The sequence below is a fragment of the Nilaparvata lugens genome, chromosome 10 (assembly GCF_014356525.2).
Source record: "Nilaparvata lugens isolate BPH chromosome 10, ASM1435652v1, whole genome shotgun sequence".
NCBI classification, from domain to species: domain Eukaryota; kingdom Metazoa; phylum Arthropoda; class Insecta; order Hemiptera; family Delphacidae; genus Nilaparvata; species Nilaparvata lugens.
In genome coordinates this window covers 27,093,847-27,110,608 of record NC_052513.1, presented here as the reverse complement: position 1 = coordinate 27,110,608, position 16,762 = coordinate 27,093,847, and the positions used below count along the sequence as shown (strand labels likewise).

Below are 16,762 nucleotides of genomic sequence, written 5' to 3'. Positions count from 1 at the left end.
TTATGAGATGGAAACATTTATGTGAGTAGATATAGGTGGCGTCTTGTATCCTGGTAAGTGGAGACTTCTTATTAAAATAAACGGAATAACTGACTTAATAAAAAATAAATAAAAACTCACTTGAAGAAATCTAGCCTATTAAGTGAGTCCAGTATTTGAGTTCAGAGTGTTTTTCATACTCAATTAGCACAATTATGCAAAAACTGAGTAACATGTCACTATTCTATATGAATTAGGCTACTCATATTTGTTGAATTAGTTGAAAGAGTATCGAGGTACTCTACCGTACTCTACTTAAAATAACCTATCTACTTTAAATATATATAATATATATTTCATACAATCCACGTTGTCAGGTCTGAAAAGGCATGAAATATGGTTAACTAACCTACTATAATTAAAACCAAGAAAAGAACAATTATAATAGTTGAAATTGAAAATATGAATATAGAGTACAACAATTAACAAAAAATAGAAGTATGAATAACAAAAACAAAATGATGATCTTATGCATAAAATATAAATGAAAGTAATGAAACTGAATTAGAAGAAGCACGATGAAATGATCTCGGATGATTTATGATAATAATTGGTGAAATGATGAACTAGTATGATGAGGAAGGATAGAGATAGTCAGATAGATGGAATAAAAGGGGAAGGAATAAAAATTATTTCAAAGTTGAAATTGAAGAGAATTAAGATGGGAGGGATATCAGAGTGATGCCTAACAAATGAATTATTGATGAGGTCTTCTCTTTTGGATCTTCAATCAATTATTATTGGATAATACACGTCATGTGTCTATATTCCTTGTTTTGTATTCATCCTACTTGAACTGTTGATATTAATATCTTGTAAATAATTACCGTAATTAAAATAATTAATATTATTCTTGCACTTTTACAACAGTACTCACGGTTTTCTTGTTAGACGGACGTGTTTCGTGTACGCTGAGGATGTGGCTCAGTGCCACGAGACGCGTCCGTCAAACAAGAAAACCGTGAGTACTGTTGTAAAAGTGCAAGAATAATATCAATTATTTACAAGATATTGTCTATATTATATTGGAATATATTCGTCGTACTACATTTAGATACAAGACCTGCAGTCTCCACAACAGAACGCTTGTCAAAGTTAATCAATTCCATTAACACAAGTCGAACGTATTCATTGCGACAGTTAAGAAAAAAATTAAAAACCATAAACGTTCTGTTATGGCACTCGTGATGACGCATACTATCAACTGGGGTTAGAATAGCAAAGCATAGCATTTAGCCTTGACAGAGCCAACATTGAGAACATAATCTATTCAGAATATCTTAAACTTGAACCACGACTTGAAACAGCGACACCTCACAAAAGAATCCATTGTCATAGATAGTTGCTCTTCATTTTTAATAACCCAGCACAATGTATGGATGAATTGCAGATGAAAGGCATGTGGATAAGACTGCATCATTCTAATACTCAAAAGATTTTTACCAAAAGTATTATCTTTTCAATACTATATTTGTGCAAATAGTGTTCTCAAGGAAATGTTGGTACAAATAAAAATGTATATTTCTGTTATAGCTTGGAGAGAAAAAAGCAAATCATCGATTCTTAAAATAATTGGCTCAAGGAATATGCTTTCCATTTGATAAAGATTAGAACTATTTTCTGTGAAAAGTATAGCTCAGCTAAAATAAAAAATGAAGAGCGAGTCACAAGATGTATAATGATTAATGAATTATAAGAGTATGTTAACCTAAGGAGCGTTAGCTAGAAGAATAAACTATTGAAATAGTCTATGTGATTTGATTTGCGTATAGTTTATTAAATAATTAAGATAATATATCAATATTATCAAGCAATTTCTCTACTACTTATCCACTATACTAGAATAAATAAAATTGAAACGATTAGACAAATCTATTACTGAACAGTGAGCGACTAAGAATGATGAAAGAAAATGTATAATATATCCTATTTAATACTGAACGAAGATTTCATGTTTCACACCTGAATATAATGATAATCATAAATAAAATTATTATTTAAAAACCTAAAAAAAATCATAAATCTCATAAATGATCTTATTGAAATGATTATGCTTCAATCTTAGGCTACTTGTTTGGGTAGGGCTACTTTTGAATATTATTATTCAAAATATATTATGCTCAATGCAAATTTTTTGGAAACATTTTCCAGAAAACATCACTGGACAAACAGGACTATATAATACATAATAATGTGTATATTTGCAGTGATTAAAAGAAAACTGTAGGAAAAGGAAAATCGATGTCCAGTGAGACTGATTCAAGGCGAGCGCTGACAAATTTCCACCAGGAAGTAGCGACCTGAGGTTTTCCAGCTGTCAGGGTCGGAAAAAGGAAAATACACGAGGTTGCAACAGCAGTGACATTCAGAGGAGATATCACCGTCACCGGTCTAACGACCTGTCAATACTTCATGCGTGTCGAACTAGCAAGAAAAGCAAAAGAAAAACGAGACGAAATGTCTAGAGTTTAGATAGATTGAATAGATACAGGATCCTATGGAGAAGCCACTCTACACTCTTTTGTCTCTGTGCTGATGGCCATGTCAAGTGAGATTCACTTTGCACTGTCAGCATTAATTTTATAATAACATCAATGAACTTCCTATTCGACTTTTATGTCATCAGTTCAAAATGGCCTCACTATTACTGATAGCTGAGTGCGGCAGACTAACCGTGAAATGACTTTTTGAAGAAGACTGTATTGTGCTGCGTTAAATTTAAAGTTTAGGAGACAATTAACAATAATAATGACAAGGAAAAATCCAGGAAATAGCGGGAACAAACCTCAGAATTAAAACAGGAAAATTGTTAGGGTGATTATTATTGCAGAAGAGTAATATTAGCAGGGAACTGATGACAGGAAGCTTATGACAATTAATCAGTTAAAAGAGGTAGGTACAAGAGTAGACTATACATAGGGAACAAGCCTCATACTGAGGAATTTATTTATTTGAGATACATATGAGAGCATAAGGATAATGTCCCATAATTGCTCTCTTAACACATAATACAAGTAAAACAATTGAAAATGCAATATTTAATACGAATATTGAAAGAAATGAAAAGTTTTTACGAAAATTGATTGATAACTGAAGATTAATTATTCAAGAAACACATCATACAAAAGAAATTCACATCATACAATGGGAATTTTCAAATTTATGATTCAAGAGATATGTTATGAAAGTTAGAAAGAGACGTCGAGATTTGGCCGATGTAAGGAAGAGAGAAAAACGAGTACCAATAAGGTAGAAAGCTAGAAATTCATCAATACAAAGCCGGTATTTATCAAAAAGAGAACTGCTAAAATAAGATGAAAAAATTGAAGTTTAGGGAAGAGTCAATATAACAGCTCTTTTGGTATAATGAATGCAGGAGATTTCTTGTGGCAATGTAAGATTTAAATTGGGTACCAATCAACTTATATCATCATGTTGCAAGTAAAATAAGAAATTGGGAAACAATTGCAGCAGATGTTGGTTGGTGGTTGATGTTGCCTCTTGTAGCCTCTTCTTGTAAATAGTTGTTGGTTATTGGTTGATGAAGCCTCTATCTACAATACATTGTTTGGAAAATAACTACAGTATAATATTTATAATATTCATTGAGCTGAAAAATCCTCTCAAAATATATTTATCAACCATCTATGCATCCACCACATCGATGAAAGATCACATTACATTTCGTTATTCATACATTTTAAACGGATGATTTCCACATGAATCTGAGTTTTGAAATAATGCTATGCTCTGATTTTTTGCTTTATTTATTGAAGCATGATGAAACTATTTAGGTACTCTGGGAATGATTTTTTCTGCAACATTTATTGAAGCATTATTACTATTAGTATATTCATTGCACAGAGAATTAAATTAATGAATTTAAGCTCGATTCCCTCGATCGGTTTGGTTGCCCCTCGAACAGATTGATTCACCTCCAATTAGTCTGTCAGCTATGTTTTTCGAATATTTAATGATTATGTTTGATTATTCATCTAGAAATAAGGAGTGCTTCACCAATATTATGCAACAAATTTTGTTCCAATAATGAATAATAAAGTTTATTTCCATCCAGTTAGAAACAATTTTATTTTGCAAAAAAAAAATCGAAATGAATTTCCCTACCATTGGTCCACTGTTAGTGTGGTCATTGATGGTGCATTAATATAAATTGTGAATAAATAAGTATTTGTAAGATTTGAGACATAACTTTCATTTTCAATAATTATTGTAATTTTCAATTACAACAAATTTTTGAAAATCAATTACGGTACCGTATGTAAAACATTATAAAATAGGAGCAATATATTAGAAAATATGGTCTACCAGTGAACCATTGTGGAATACTGTATCAAATATTCTTATTTTTTACTTTAGTTCACTTACATATATACATGTTTGTTAGTAAGTGATCTCTCACAGTAGCTGACGTTCAGCTATATTAATTAGATAAGATTATCACCCTTGAAAACCGATAAAAAATGTAGCTTTTACAGCAATTATATCGCCTTGACTATCTAAAATCGAACGGTAATTTCCACCAGGTATTATTTCTTCCGTTTTGAGTGCTAAGCACAGGCCTTGCAAATGTCACAGTGTGTTTATCTGTGTCAACACTCAGATAACCTTGGCACTAGTTCGTTTCAATATTATTCTCCACTGTTAATACTTACACCGATTCTATGGCACCTATAGCCTAGCCTAACAATAATAAAGTACAGTAGGTTACATCCCAAATAGCACCTACAAATGTGCGTATGCATGTCTATGTGTGTGTTTGTATTCAAAAGCAAAAATCGGTTGGCGTTTTATTGTTATCAGAATAGCTCTACCAAATAGAACCTGACTTAACGGTTTTATGTGTTATCAGCTGCTGCTTAGTCTCAGATAAATAGTTCTTGTCATGTCATCAAAGGGAAAATTGAAAAAGCATGGAAAATATGTCAAGTCAAAGCAAATTGTATTGAGACGTGACATGTGATAGATGATTTCAGAAGTGGCAGGTGTTCTAGAGAAGGTTCAAATGATAATAATTTAAAAAGATTAGACTCTATTAATTCATTGCTAATACAAGGATAATGCCACCATAAGCAATAGGCAGAGAAAAACTATACATAGAAAACCTAAGATTGTTTATTCTATCCCATAGGCTTGTAAGTGATAGTATAATGTTAAGTATTTTTACACAATGTGATAAATAAATAATGTATGATGAAAGATGAATGAAAGATGTTTAAATTAGATGAATAGAAAAGTGAATGATGACGAATTAATTTGGAGAGAAAAATATATTTGGAAAGCTTTTGATTGAAGTGAAGAGTGAATAAGTTTTAGGAATAAGTTGAACTGCAGGACTGCTGAGATATAATTATTACATTGTGATGAATGATGTTCAAATATATGATACTCAAATCTATACTTGGGAAAATTTGGAGAGAATATAATTATGATAGCCTTATTTAATAAGAGAAACATTAACAATAGTATAGAAAATTTCATGTTTGAGTGGGAAAAATTGATGAGATAACAGCAAGGAAATTCAACGTTTTAAAGATATTTCTTTGAAACAAATTTATTTGCTACCTATCTATTATTGTTCACTATTTTGATCTATGAAACCATTTGATTTACTTAGAACCATTTGATCGAATTAATACACTAAAAAAGTTATCAATTCCATCTGGATTTTAGTGACTAAAGTGAGCATGAATTTCGTATATACCTTGTAATAACTTATGATTTATAATGTAATCTATAATCTATTTCATTTTTGTTACAGGTGGAGCAGGTTAGATCCTGGATAGAAGATATAAAGTTACATGTAACTGAGATGAAACAAATTCATGACCAACTGTTATTGCTGCCTCGTCCTGATGAGCGTAAGTGCAATATTTATTTTATTACTTCAAGAATTGCATTTTATTTATTTATTATTTGAGATCTCTCAATCTGGTTCAATGTCATAATTAGCAGCTACTGTACCTAATTTTCATTTGTATTGTGCGTAAACATTATTTAATATTATTTTGTTATGTTTCTTTTCAGAAATGAAACAACAGTTGGAAGACAAGACAGAAACTGTGAAGCAGATAGCAAAGAATGTGAATAAGCATTTAAAATGTGAGTTGTAGTATTTTCTAAATGACCGTCCTTCTCAGTTTTTACAATAAATAGTCTGTTAAAGTTAATATTTGAATAAACTTTCTTTTCTGGTTGCGAAATGTGGAATGCACTTCCTCTCCTGAGGAGGAACTTTTTGAAATAAATTTCTATATCGAAAAAATTCTTTCGAATGGATTAAGCAATCCCACAGGCGTGAAAGACTGTTGTTCTTAGATTATGATAACATTGGATGTGTTTATGTGCAAGTACACACGTGACCAAGCGCACAGATGAGAAACAAAAATCTGGAAAGAGCAATTAGAAACACTAACACTGAACGCGTGCGCACTTGCTGGTTGCGTTCAGAGTGAGCAGCTACAGACAAGTTTTCAGTAATGTCTCTTTCCAAAATTTATTTTTTGCATGACCTGACCAGTGGCGGCGCTAAGGATTTGGGGGCCCCCCGTGAGAATTTTTGTGGGCCCCTTTATACAGTATTTTTTACATTTCTACCTATCGTACACCTATATGAAAACCAACATATGGAGTATGGTTTTTTATTGAAAAAGTGTAGTGTAGTTTACGGCATCACATCATAGAATTTAAACATTTTGTGTTCAATTTCATAATAATAGGAATTGTCTCTCCTTATGTATTTAATATTTTTCAAATAATCATACCACCACCACCATTGAAAACTTGAAAAATATGTAGAAGCAAACTCACCCGTTTTCCAAAAAACTACAAAGAGTGAACTGTAGAAGTGTTCTGGTGGTTGACAGTTCTCTCCACCTTCACAATTTTTCAACATTTTTATGATTTTTCTTCTATTGGCCATGAGTTCCTGAATATGTTACACAAATTTATCCTAAATAACTAAACTCATCTATCTAACATCTAACAAAGTTTATTCTTTCAGTTTGCCCAAGCATAATCTTCTCTTTTTACAGCTAGTTTCACTGAAAACTTGAGAAAAATTCAATTATTTCAAAAAATTTGAAGCCAAAAATACACAAACCACCTATACACATCCAATGTGATCATAACCTTAGTGCTTTAGTCTAATTATATATTTTTTAGTTTATCACCCCACTTATATAGCCTACATCAAATATGTATCACCATTTTGAACACAATTCATGATAGTATTCCAATACTACCTATGTCTTACAGTGTGACACTATTAAATTTGGGTGGAACAATGTTAGAATATTGAAAGAAAAGGGTACAAGTTTAATGATGTTAAATGAACTTGGGGGAAGAAATTTCAGAACATTCATAGTAAAAAGGGTACAAGTTTAATTATATTTAATGAACTTGTGGGACAAATATAAGAATATTAATAGTAAAAAGGGTACACGTTTAATCATGTTTAATGAACTTGGGGAACAAATATTAGAATATTGAAAGTGAATGTACAAGTTCAATTATGTTTAATGAACTTGGGATGGACACATATTAGAATATTATAGAAAAGGGTACAAGTTTAATGATGCCTAATGAACTTGGGGGAACACATTTCAGAACATTAATAGTAAAAAGGGTACAAGTTTAGTTATATTTAATGGACTTGGGGGACAAATATGAGAATATTAATAGTAAAAAAAGGGTGCAAGTTTAATCATGTTTAATGAGCTTGGGGAACGAATATTAGAATATTGAAAGTAAATGTACAAGTGCAATGATGTTTAATGAACTTGATGGGACAAATATTAGAATATTAATAGTAAAAAGGGTACAAGTTTAGTTATATTTAATGGACTTGGGGGACAAATATGAGAATATTAATAGTAAAAAAAAGGTGCAAGTTTAATCATGTTTAATGAACTTGGGGGACAAATATTAGAATATTGGAAGTGAATGTACAAGTTCAATGATGTTAAATGAACTTGGGGGGACAAATATTAGAATATTAAAAGAAAAGGGTACAAGTTAATTATGTTTTATGAAATTGGGGGAGAAATTTCAGAATATTAATAGTAAAGGGTACAAGGTTAATTATATCTAATGAACTTGGGGGACAAGTATTAGAATATTGAAAGTGAAGGTACAAGTTTAATGATGTTGAAGTGTTGTGTGTGTTGAGGCATGGAGCAGCGAATCAAAAACGAGAGCGAGGAGAGTGAGGGAGGAGGGGGCGCCGTGTCGACGGGGTTCCGCATCAGGAAGACGCAGTACAACACGCTGCTGCACCTGTTCGTCGAAGCCGTCACCCAGTTCAACCTGCAGCAGGTCTACTACAAGGACAAGTTTGAAAAACGCGTGCAGAGGGTCATATCGCTGGGTGAGTTTACCCACAAAATCGTTAATGATTCGCTCAAAAATTAAGATCTACGAAGTCATAGCCACCTCTAATACAAAGTATTAAAGGTGGCTATGACGAAGTAAAATTGATTTGTTGTTCAACCTTATATCTAATAAATTTGTCCATCAGTACAATTTAGTAAGCATGTGTTAGAACAAAATTTAGAAGGAAAAAAGCATACGGTAAGGCGAAATAATTGTGGAAATTATTACACTTTTGTTTAAGGTGTGATAATGTACTTTCTGCAATCAAGTGGAATGTATCTTGTACGGTGGAGTGCACCTTCATTATACCAGACCTAACTGACAATCAAATCAAAAATGTATAAACTATACTTACAGCAGTAGTATACATGGACTATATAGGCCTAATGTAGCATGATTTTTTGATTGAAATTAGCAAAAGACAATATTGCTGGGAGAAAATTACTCAAATTAGTGACTTAGTAAGGATATAAAAGTTCAAGTGATATGATGAATGCATTTTTTGTGGATAGAGCTAAATGTCTTCAGGAATTATTTTTTTCAAAATCAAGTTTTTTTAAGATAATTTGAGAAAAAAGAGCAGAATCATCAGTAAACCCAAATGCTTTATCTTATATACAGCAATCCCAGTAAAGTTGTGAAATTCATTTATATATTGTAGAATTTATCAGAAAATTTGATGCTATAAGATAATATAATCCCTTCTAAAGAGAGAAATCGACTGATTTCTAGAATTTTTCAGACTAAATATGATTATTTTATTTTCAGCAAAAGCACAAATTTCTGATGAGAAATTAGAGGAAATTCTAGAACAGGGAGACTACAACACTATCTTCAATGGAGATGTGAGTAGGCATATCCATGTCCATGCAAAACATAATAATCAATTTATTTTCAATATTCTACTGTTGAAAATTTTATATGTTCAATTCTAAAAGAAATTTATTCTGTTTCAATTTTAAATTTATGAGCATTATTAAGAGATGAAGTAATGAGTAGTAGTTTTGGACATCTGTGTTTTCTAATTAGGCTTTGTAATTGGAATGAAGATAGTTTAAAGGAAATTGTCATTACTGTAACATTAGTGCATTAGATCCAAAAGGAGATGGAATACACATTTGGAAATCCTCCAGATGATACTGAACTGAATTATAGGACTTCAAAATGAATCCAAGAAAAGAATTTGACCGTTACCTAGCTATTTCGCCATATAAATTTCAAATTAATAATTATAGTATCATGTCTGGACTGTAAAAAGTACCTGGTTCTGAAACTCTTCTTTAGAGAAACGTTTTACTTTCTAAGACGTATTTTATTTTTACAGATAATAACAGAGACAAAAAAGGCGCAAAAGGTATTGGAGGTGGCGCAGAAACGTCAAGAAGAACTTCTAAAACTTGAAAAGTCAATTATAGAGCTCAGCAATTTATTTTCAGAGATGGCTATGCTTGTGGATCAACAGGTAAGAGCTGATTTCTCAAAGTAACCAGTCTCTTAAAACTTTCAATGAGTAAATACAACCGATCCAAAATTGAAAATTAAAAAGGAATATTTGTTTAATGAACTAACTATCTTAATTGAATGATTGAAATACACTAAAAATGGTATGAACAACTGAAAGTCAAAATCTACAATAATCAATTCAAAAATTGATAACATTAGGTACAGTTAATTTGGTTATCAGTTGTAAATTGTAGATGAGAAAGGCATTCGATCCGTCCTATATAATCATAATTGGAAGCTTTGTTGATAGAACGTTCATCCTTTATTAAGTTGATGATTAAGCTGATGAGATGATTACCGGTAATGTAACGTGTCCAATAACAAGAGCTTTTGAGTAATAAGTAATATAAAAGTTGATATAAATATCTCAATCACCTAACTGTAACTATTTGATGGGATCTTAATGACTTTCAGATTTATTTCATGATCATGCTCCATGTTTATTTGATCACTACAAAAATAATTGAAAGACATATTTTATTTTTAATTCATATGATGTGTAAGCATCAAGGCTGCAGAAACCTTTTACAATAAAAAGTACCATTCTTTTCATGATATAATCTTAGTTGATTGATTAGAAAATTGAATAAATAAATAGATAAATGATTGAAAGCCTAAACTCTCATATTAATAATTACCAAAATTCATTATAACCCTATTTCACCTTTATTCCAACCTTCACAATTCGTAATAATTAAGAATTACAATTATTGTAAGCTAAAAATTATTCTATTCTCACAATCAAAAATAATTTTCCAGGGAGATATGATAAATAGCATCGAGCGTCACGTAATAGGAGCAAAAGAATACGTTGAAGTTGCCAAATTTGAAACGAAAAGAGCGCTTCAATACAAGGAGAAAGCTAGAAAGGTAATAGTAATATGATGAAATAAAAACACATAGATGTTGTCAGTTTTCTACACTTTAATTTTACCAAATTAAAGTGTAGAAAACTGACAACATCTATGTGTTTTTATTTCATCATGGAACGTTTCTACAACATCGACCACAACTCAGTTGAAGTAATAGTAATACTTGCATGAAAATTTAAAGTCAAATACTCACCTAAATAGTAAATATTTACTAGATTTAGACTAGAAAATACTAGAACTTAATAATGATATATACCTGACAACCGAATCTAGGTTTTCATGTCCCAAAAAAAAATCATTATAGTGCCAATTTAAAATCATTCTATTCAATAAAAGGAGGTGTAATTGAATTCAATAATTGGGAGTGTATTTGAACCCATCAAATCTTTCCGCTCACCTTATCGATAGAATGCATTTTTCTGTCAGTCTATAATATTTAAGAAGCCTCCAGAAATGTATTGTTACAAGGTATTTCATAATGTTCAACTCCATTCTTTTATACGATATTTCAAGTGGGAAAACAATTTTACTTAATTACTTTATCATGGAAGATACAAAATTGATCGATTTAAAACATATTAATTCTAGATTTAATAAAGCAAGATTAAAACATTAATTAGTGTATAAACACTGTAAAACAAATTCCACTCAACAACTTTCATGGTATGAAACTAGATAACGATCGAAATTAGGATTAGTAACTTTTTTATACAAACAATTAAGTTTTTATGGTCCTGTACCAAATAAGACTATGTAGAATTTGACAACATATGTGTGTTTATATTTAATCATGGAACAGTTCTACAATATTAACAGTCACTCAGTCAAATTTTTAATAGCTTTTTGTTATTGGTGTTTCAGTTGAAGTTGATCATCTTTGCATCGATCCTACTGGTTGTTTGCCTACTAATAGCTTGGACAATCTACAAGTTCTATCCAAGAAAATCATAGTGAAACTACTATTAAAAACTTCCAGACATTCTTGAAAAACAATGAAATTCAAAAGTGAATTTTGTGTAGAGCATTGATTTTAAATTTAGTATTATCTAAATATAGAGGAGAGACTCGGATCGAATTTAGATGATTCAGTGTTTCTTGTGCTGATCTTATTAGTCAATGTACAGCTCGAAGAAATTCATAATTCATCAATATAGAAAAGCATTTTTAGAAGTTAAGCTTTTCATAAAGTTTTTAGTTAATTAAAATACTCAAGGATAGTCAAAATGAATCAATAGTAGTGAATTTGACTTGCCAAATTATTTACTTTATAGGATTATAGGATATTATAACTTCATGTCATCTTGTTTGAGTTTGCTACTACAAAAGTGATTTTGGAAAAACCAATTTAAACCGTTTCTGTATGTAAAAACGATATGTTCCAAGACTGATTTCAAAGCTAGACACCCAATTTTAAATCTTACTGTGTATTTGATATTTAAAAGATCATTTGTCGAATTAAATTAGATTATTTGTGAAATATTATTCAAAATGAGATACGCAAAGTGTGGTGCAAGCGTATGAAAACGTTCCATGATCTTAGATTTTGAATTTTAATGAATAATGTACTTCCGTTTTTGATAAATGTACTATATTTAGTTCATTAAAATTTTATTTTACAACAAATCAATGTTATTGCGATGTTAGTCAATAATTTGAAAATTACGGTATAGCTTATTTCATGGGTTAATTTCAAAGTTTGTTGGATGAATAAGCTTTTAATTTGCATAAATTTCTTATGATTCTTATTATTATGAATTTCAATATGTATGTAGTTGAGAAAAATAAAAAGGCTACATTTCTATATCATTAGAATGACATTGTTAGATTCGGAAAGGTTTATGATATTACTCATACGTCAGATGAAAAATCTAGTCATGCCCTGGATTTCTACACCATTTCTAAGATATAAAACAGCTACACACAAATAACTACAAACATTAACGATACAACTAGCATTCAAATGATACTGGAACATTGATATGAATCACTAAGCCCAAATACATCTTCAGTAACCAACTACTTCCCATGTATTACTTTCAGATCTTCAGAAACTCACAAAACACGGTACCTAGTTTTCATACTTTGATGTGGTGGGAATGATAGTTGATGATACTTTGAAGGTCATTCATCTTCTCATAATAGACTATGAAGGTACACTGTGAAAAAATAATTAATTCAAGGGTTGAAAATAAATTAATTTATTGGCACGAAAAAAAAATTAATAAAAACTAAGAAAATGTTCATTGAATTTTTGCCTATAAAAGTTCAGCTTTAGAAATGGAGCAGTAAAGGTATGTGAATAAAACTGTTGTAATAGTGCTAAAATATAATATTTTGAATTGAATAAATTCATTATTTGCCAAGAAACTTGTACGAAATATAAGTTCAATAAAATGAACCATTTCAAGTTCTAATTATTATAGGTAGTTCTCATTGAATCCTTCTAACGGATTTGTAACATTTTTACTGCAACATATCAATCTATATATTATATTTATTCATTTTAGTGTATGATTGTACCAAAGAAGTGACTATGTGATAATTATTTAAATGTAAATACTTTCAAATCGAGTACTTAATCACACCAAGTAATCGAATGAAGCTAGAGTTTCATATTGTAGAATAGCTCTGCGTTATATCAGTTACTTCCCATTAATATCATCATTACAAGCTTAGAGAAATTTATAGAATTTAGTATTTATATTTAGAATATCACACAATCATTTAAAATCGTTACGCAGTATAATTATTTGTGATAAGTAAGTCATTACTTAATTGATAGTCATTAGTCATTGTATATAATAATTTTTTGTGCAAGTTTGAGTCAATAAATCTACCATTTGAATAATGATTTATGTAAAAAGAAGAATTCGATTGTGTCAAGCACTGATAAATAAATAATAGTGTTATGAAAATCTTGTATCCATTCTCCTGTATTTACTACTACTCTACCTACCGATCTCATTTTAATTTATTTTTTTCTTAAACATTATTCAAACTTCTGTCTGGAGGTAATCCAAGTTGAGTAAATGATATGGTTGAAAAATTCTAACATACAATAAAATTATTAAATGAGAAAATGGATATTGCACAAATAAAATGATAGAAAATGAATTAATCTACTACTTAATAGAGAGTAGAATAATTAAGAATGAAACGTCGAGTGAAATTCGGGGAACCATCACCTTTTATCATCTTTTCAAACTTCAAATTCTCTTTCTTCATTATTTAAATCGGTCAGTTCTTCTAAGCATTTGTCTTCCAGTCTTCCTGATAATTACAAACGTTTCTCCACATCTTCATTACACCTACTGCATCACAGGATTGATATTTCTTTTTCCTACTAAAAACAGTTGAACAGTTTCGATTAAGTTAAAATAATAAGTTAAATATATTTGTACTACTCAACGCAAAAATCATGCTTACTAGGTGACTTCAAATTTCAATAAGAAATATTTATAAAATATATGTTGGACAACTACGTTTGGAGAGGAAACAGGGTTGAAGGTAAAATAATCCAGGTAACGAAATAAATTAAAAATATAAATACTTTATTAATTTCTTATCTAATAACAACATTTCTATATTCACTCTGCAGTTTTTCACTCTAAGGTAACTTCTCTCAATACTTTTCAAAGTCTCAATTTGAATTTATTAATTTTGATCCTAAATCTTACTTAAAGAATAACAAGTTTGATTTTACAAATTTCGATGGTTGGTCATTTATAGTGAGAATTGTCAATGGTAGAATCATCCCACAATATTGAAAAAATACTAGAAATTGATTTATCTAAATTTTAGTCAAATCAAATCTTGTACGATGTAGGACTCCTTGGACGCCTCAACATGACTTATTATGTTTAGAAGCAATGATTGAAAGTTGAAACATAGACTCAATGAACGCGTATACTATGCTGTATATGAGAGCGATAATTTTATATTAAAAGTTCAGAACAAGAACGTATAAAGATAATTCATGAAATATAAAATATTTTGAATATTTAAGGGTATTATATTATTTTTTTATATTCAAGGGTATTGTAAGAGGAGTTGATTGAAAAATTGAATAACATATACAACATATTATTATAAGAGTTCATCAACTACTATAATATCAACTTATTGGAAAATATTGTTGTCATAGGATAAAACATCAGTAACTTACTCAATAGACTTATCACGACGTTCATGTGCTTATTTATAAACTGGCTCACTAATTACAATTTCATTGATGATGGTCGATGGTGATAAAAAGTTTAACTTTTTCGTTGTTCACGTCAGTCTAAGTTTTCGATGTTTTGGAAACATTCGAAATAATTGGAACAGAGTCCGATCAATGCACTATCCCACGATAATAAGATGACCGCTTTTGCCTTTGGATATTGTCGGCCCGTTCATTCCTTGGGTTATATCTATGATACCTTGCTTTCCTCCGCTCAAATTGTGTGATATCCTTGAGAAGAAATACAACAATTATTAAAAATCACACTCCACTTATTTCAATTGAGTAGGCCTATTCAAAGTTTACTGTGAGTAAGTTTAGTAGATGAGGAGGATGATGATGATGTTTCAGGAGTAAGTGACAATATGCAATAAAAAAAATAAAAACTTATTTGACATAATAAGTGTTTGAAGCCTAGAATGAGCTGGATGGAAATTATGATGATGCTCGAGATGAATCGTAAGTATATTGTAATAAATATTGGATAAAGCAAATACGCTTGGATAAAGAAAATATCATCTTATAATATAGTGGAATCTCTCAACATATTTAAGGCTGGAAAGGAATGCTATTGTAAACTATCATTCAATCATCCAGCTACTTTCATAACTCAGGTTTTCAAATTCCAAACAACGCAATATTATAATTTTCGCGCAATATCCATGATTGAAAACTATGAAACTCAGTGCACATAAGAGATGTAGAATAGTACCAAATTAATAAAAAAATCCGGCAATTCATTTGTCGTAGTCCATTGAGAGATGATAAATACAGATATATCAAGAAACTAACTACAGTTTTTATATCAATTACAGTTTTGAGTATTTCCCAGTGATCATGAATGAAAGTAGAATAAGTTACTAATATTCCAAAAGTTGAAAAAATAGAGAAAAAGAGAATTTAAAAATAGTTTGCTTTTTAGTGAGTCGTTTAGTTAGGTCATGTCAGAGGCCCTGCAATTGATCAGTTGCGACCTGAAAACTCTGACACCAGACCTCATCAGTTAGCCAGGTCACTCGATATTATTAGTATTATTAGTGAGTCATTTTCCGACAAGAATAATATTTCAAGTAAAATAAGATACTTACGTTCCAGATGTGATGCTGTTTACATTTAGTAAGTCGGTTTGCTTTGTGACTGATATTATTTTCGTTATAGCTTCGATCAAGTTTGGCACTTCAAGGATCAGGTCACCCTGTCAACAAATATAACAATTTCAAAACCATAGATTCTGAGAAAAGTTACAGCAAAAACTTGGAAAGAAATAAAATGGATAACATTCTTAATGATCATTTGTGATTATCATTATATTTTGACATAATACTTTGAGAATTCCGCTGTTTTATCTGTTACTGTTGATATTATTTTTCAAAAGTGAGAATTTTTCTTTTCAGTTTCTAAAAACTCGAATTCGAGAAATATACTTTTAAATTGAAGCCAGTTTGTAAAAAATTATAGAAATCCAAATAGCTGACCTTATCTTTCTCAATCTGTTCAGGTGGAATCCTAAGTAGGAGGAAGTTATCGGACTCGGAGGTAATTTCGAGTTTGAGGATATTCTCGAAAGACAGCCTGTGCTTTTGCTTGAACTGCTTGCCCTCTTCGGAGACAAGGTACAAGGCACTGTTCGTCACAACCATGATTCTGTCCCTTCGCTTGTAGCCGTGCCGGTCGAACTTGTACACTGCACCGAAATACTGAAACAAAAATATTGCATCTATTCTATACGATGTTT

The 16,762-nt window shown here is 30.5% G+C and overlaps 2 protein-coding genes across 6 annotated transcripts in view; one reads left to right on the top strand and one right to left on the bottom strand.

Annotated features, from left to right (window-relative positions):
• Positions 1 to 13,013, top strand: part of LOC111050275 (syntaxin-1A) — a 31,368-nt gene extending 18,355 nt beyond the window's left edge. Inside the window, exons 3-9 of the mRNA XM_022336574.2 lie at positions 5,819 to 5,918; positions 6,085 to 6,159; positions 8,228 to 8,425; positions 9,199 to 9,275; positions 9,755 to 9,892; positions 10,693 to 10,803; positions 11,667 to 13,013. Coding sequence (XP_022192266.2) covers positions 5,819 to 5,918; positions 6,085 to 6,159; positions 8,228 to 8,425; positions 9,199 to 9,275; positions 9,755 to 9,892; positions 10,693 to 10,803; positions 11,667 to 11,756 — 789 coding nt within the window. The 3' untranslated portion in view covers positions 11,757 to 13,013. The remainder of the gene's footprint in view (positions 1 to 5,818; positions 5,919 to 6,084; positions 6,160 to 8,227; positions 8,426 to 9,198; positions 9,276 to 9,754; positions 9,893 to 10,692; positions 10,804 to 11,666) is intronic.
• A 1,322-nt stretch (positions 13,014 to 14,335) lies between these two features.
• LOC111050274 (unconventional myosin IC) overlaps positions 14,336 to 16,762 on the bottom strand; it is a 79,759-nt gene continuing 77,332 nt past the window's right edge. For all 5 annotated transcript variants that reach the window (XM_022336570.2, XM_039437084.1, XM_039437085.1 and 2 more), the window contains 3 exons: positions 16,503 to 16,724; positions 16,116 to 16,222; positions 14,336 to 15,258 (listed from right to left, as the gene is read on the bottom strand). In XM_022336570.2, the coding sequence (XP_022192262.2) occupies positions 15,147 to 15,258; positions 16,116 to 16,222; positions 16,503 to 16,724 (441 nt within the window). In that variant the 3' untranslated portion in view covers positions 14,336 to 15,146. The remainder of the gene's footprint in view (positions 15,259 to 16,115; positions 16,223 to 16,502; positions 16,725 to 16,762) is intronic.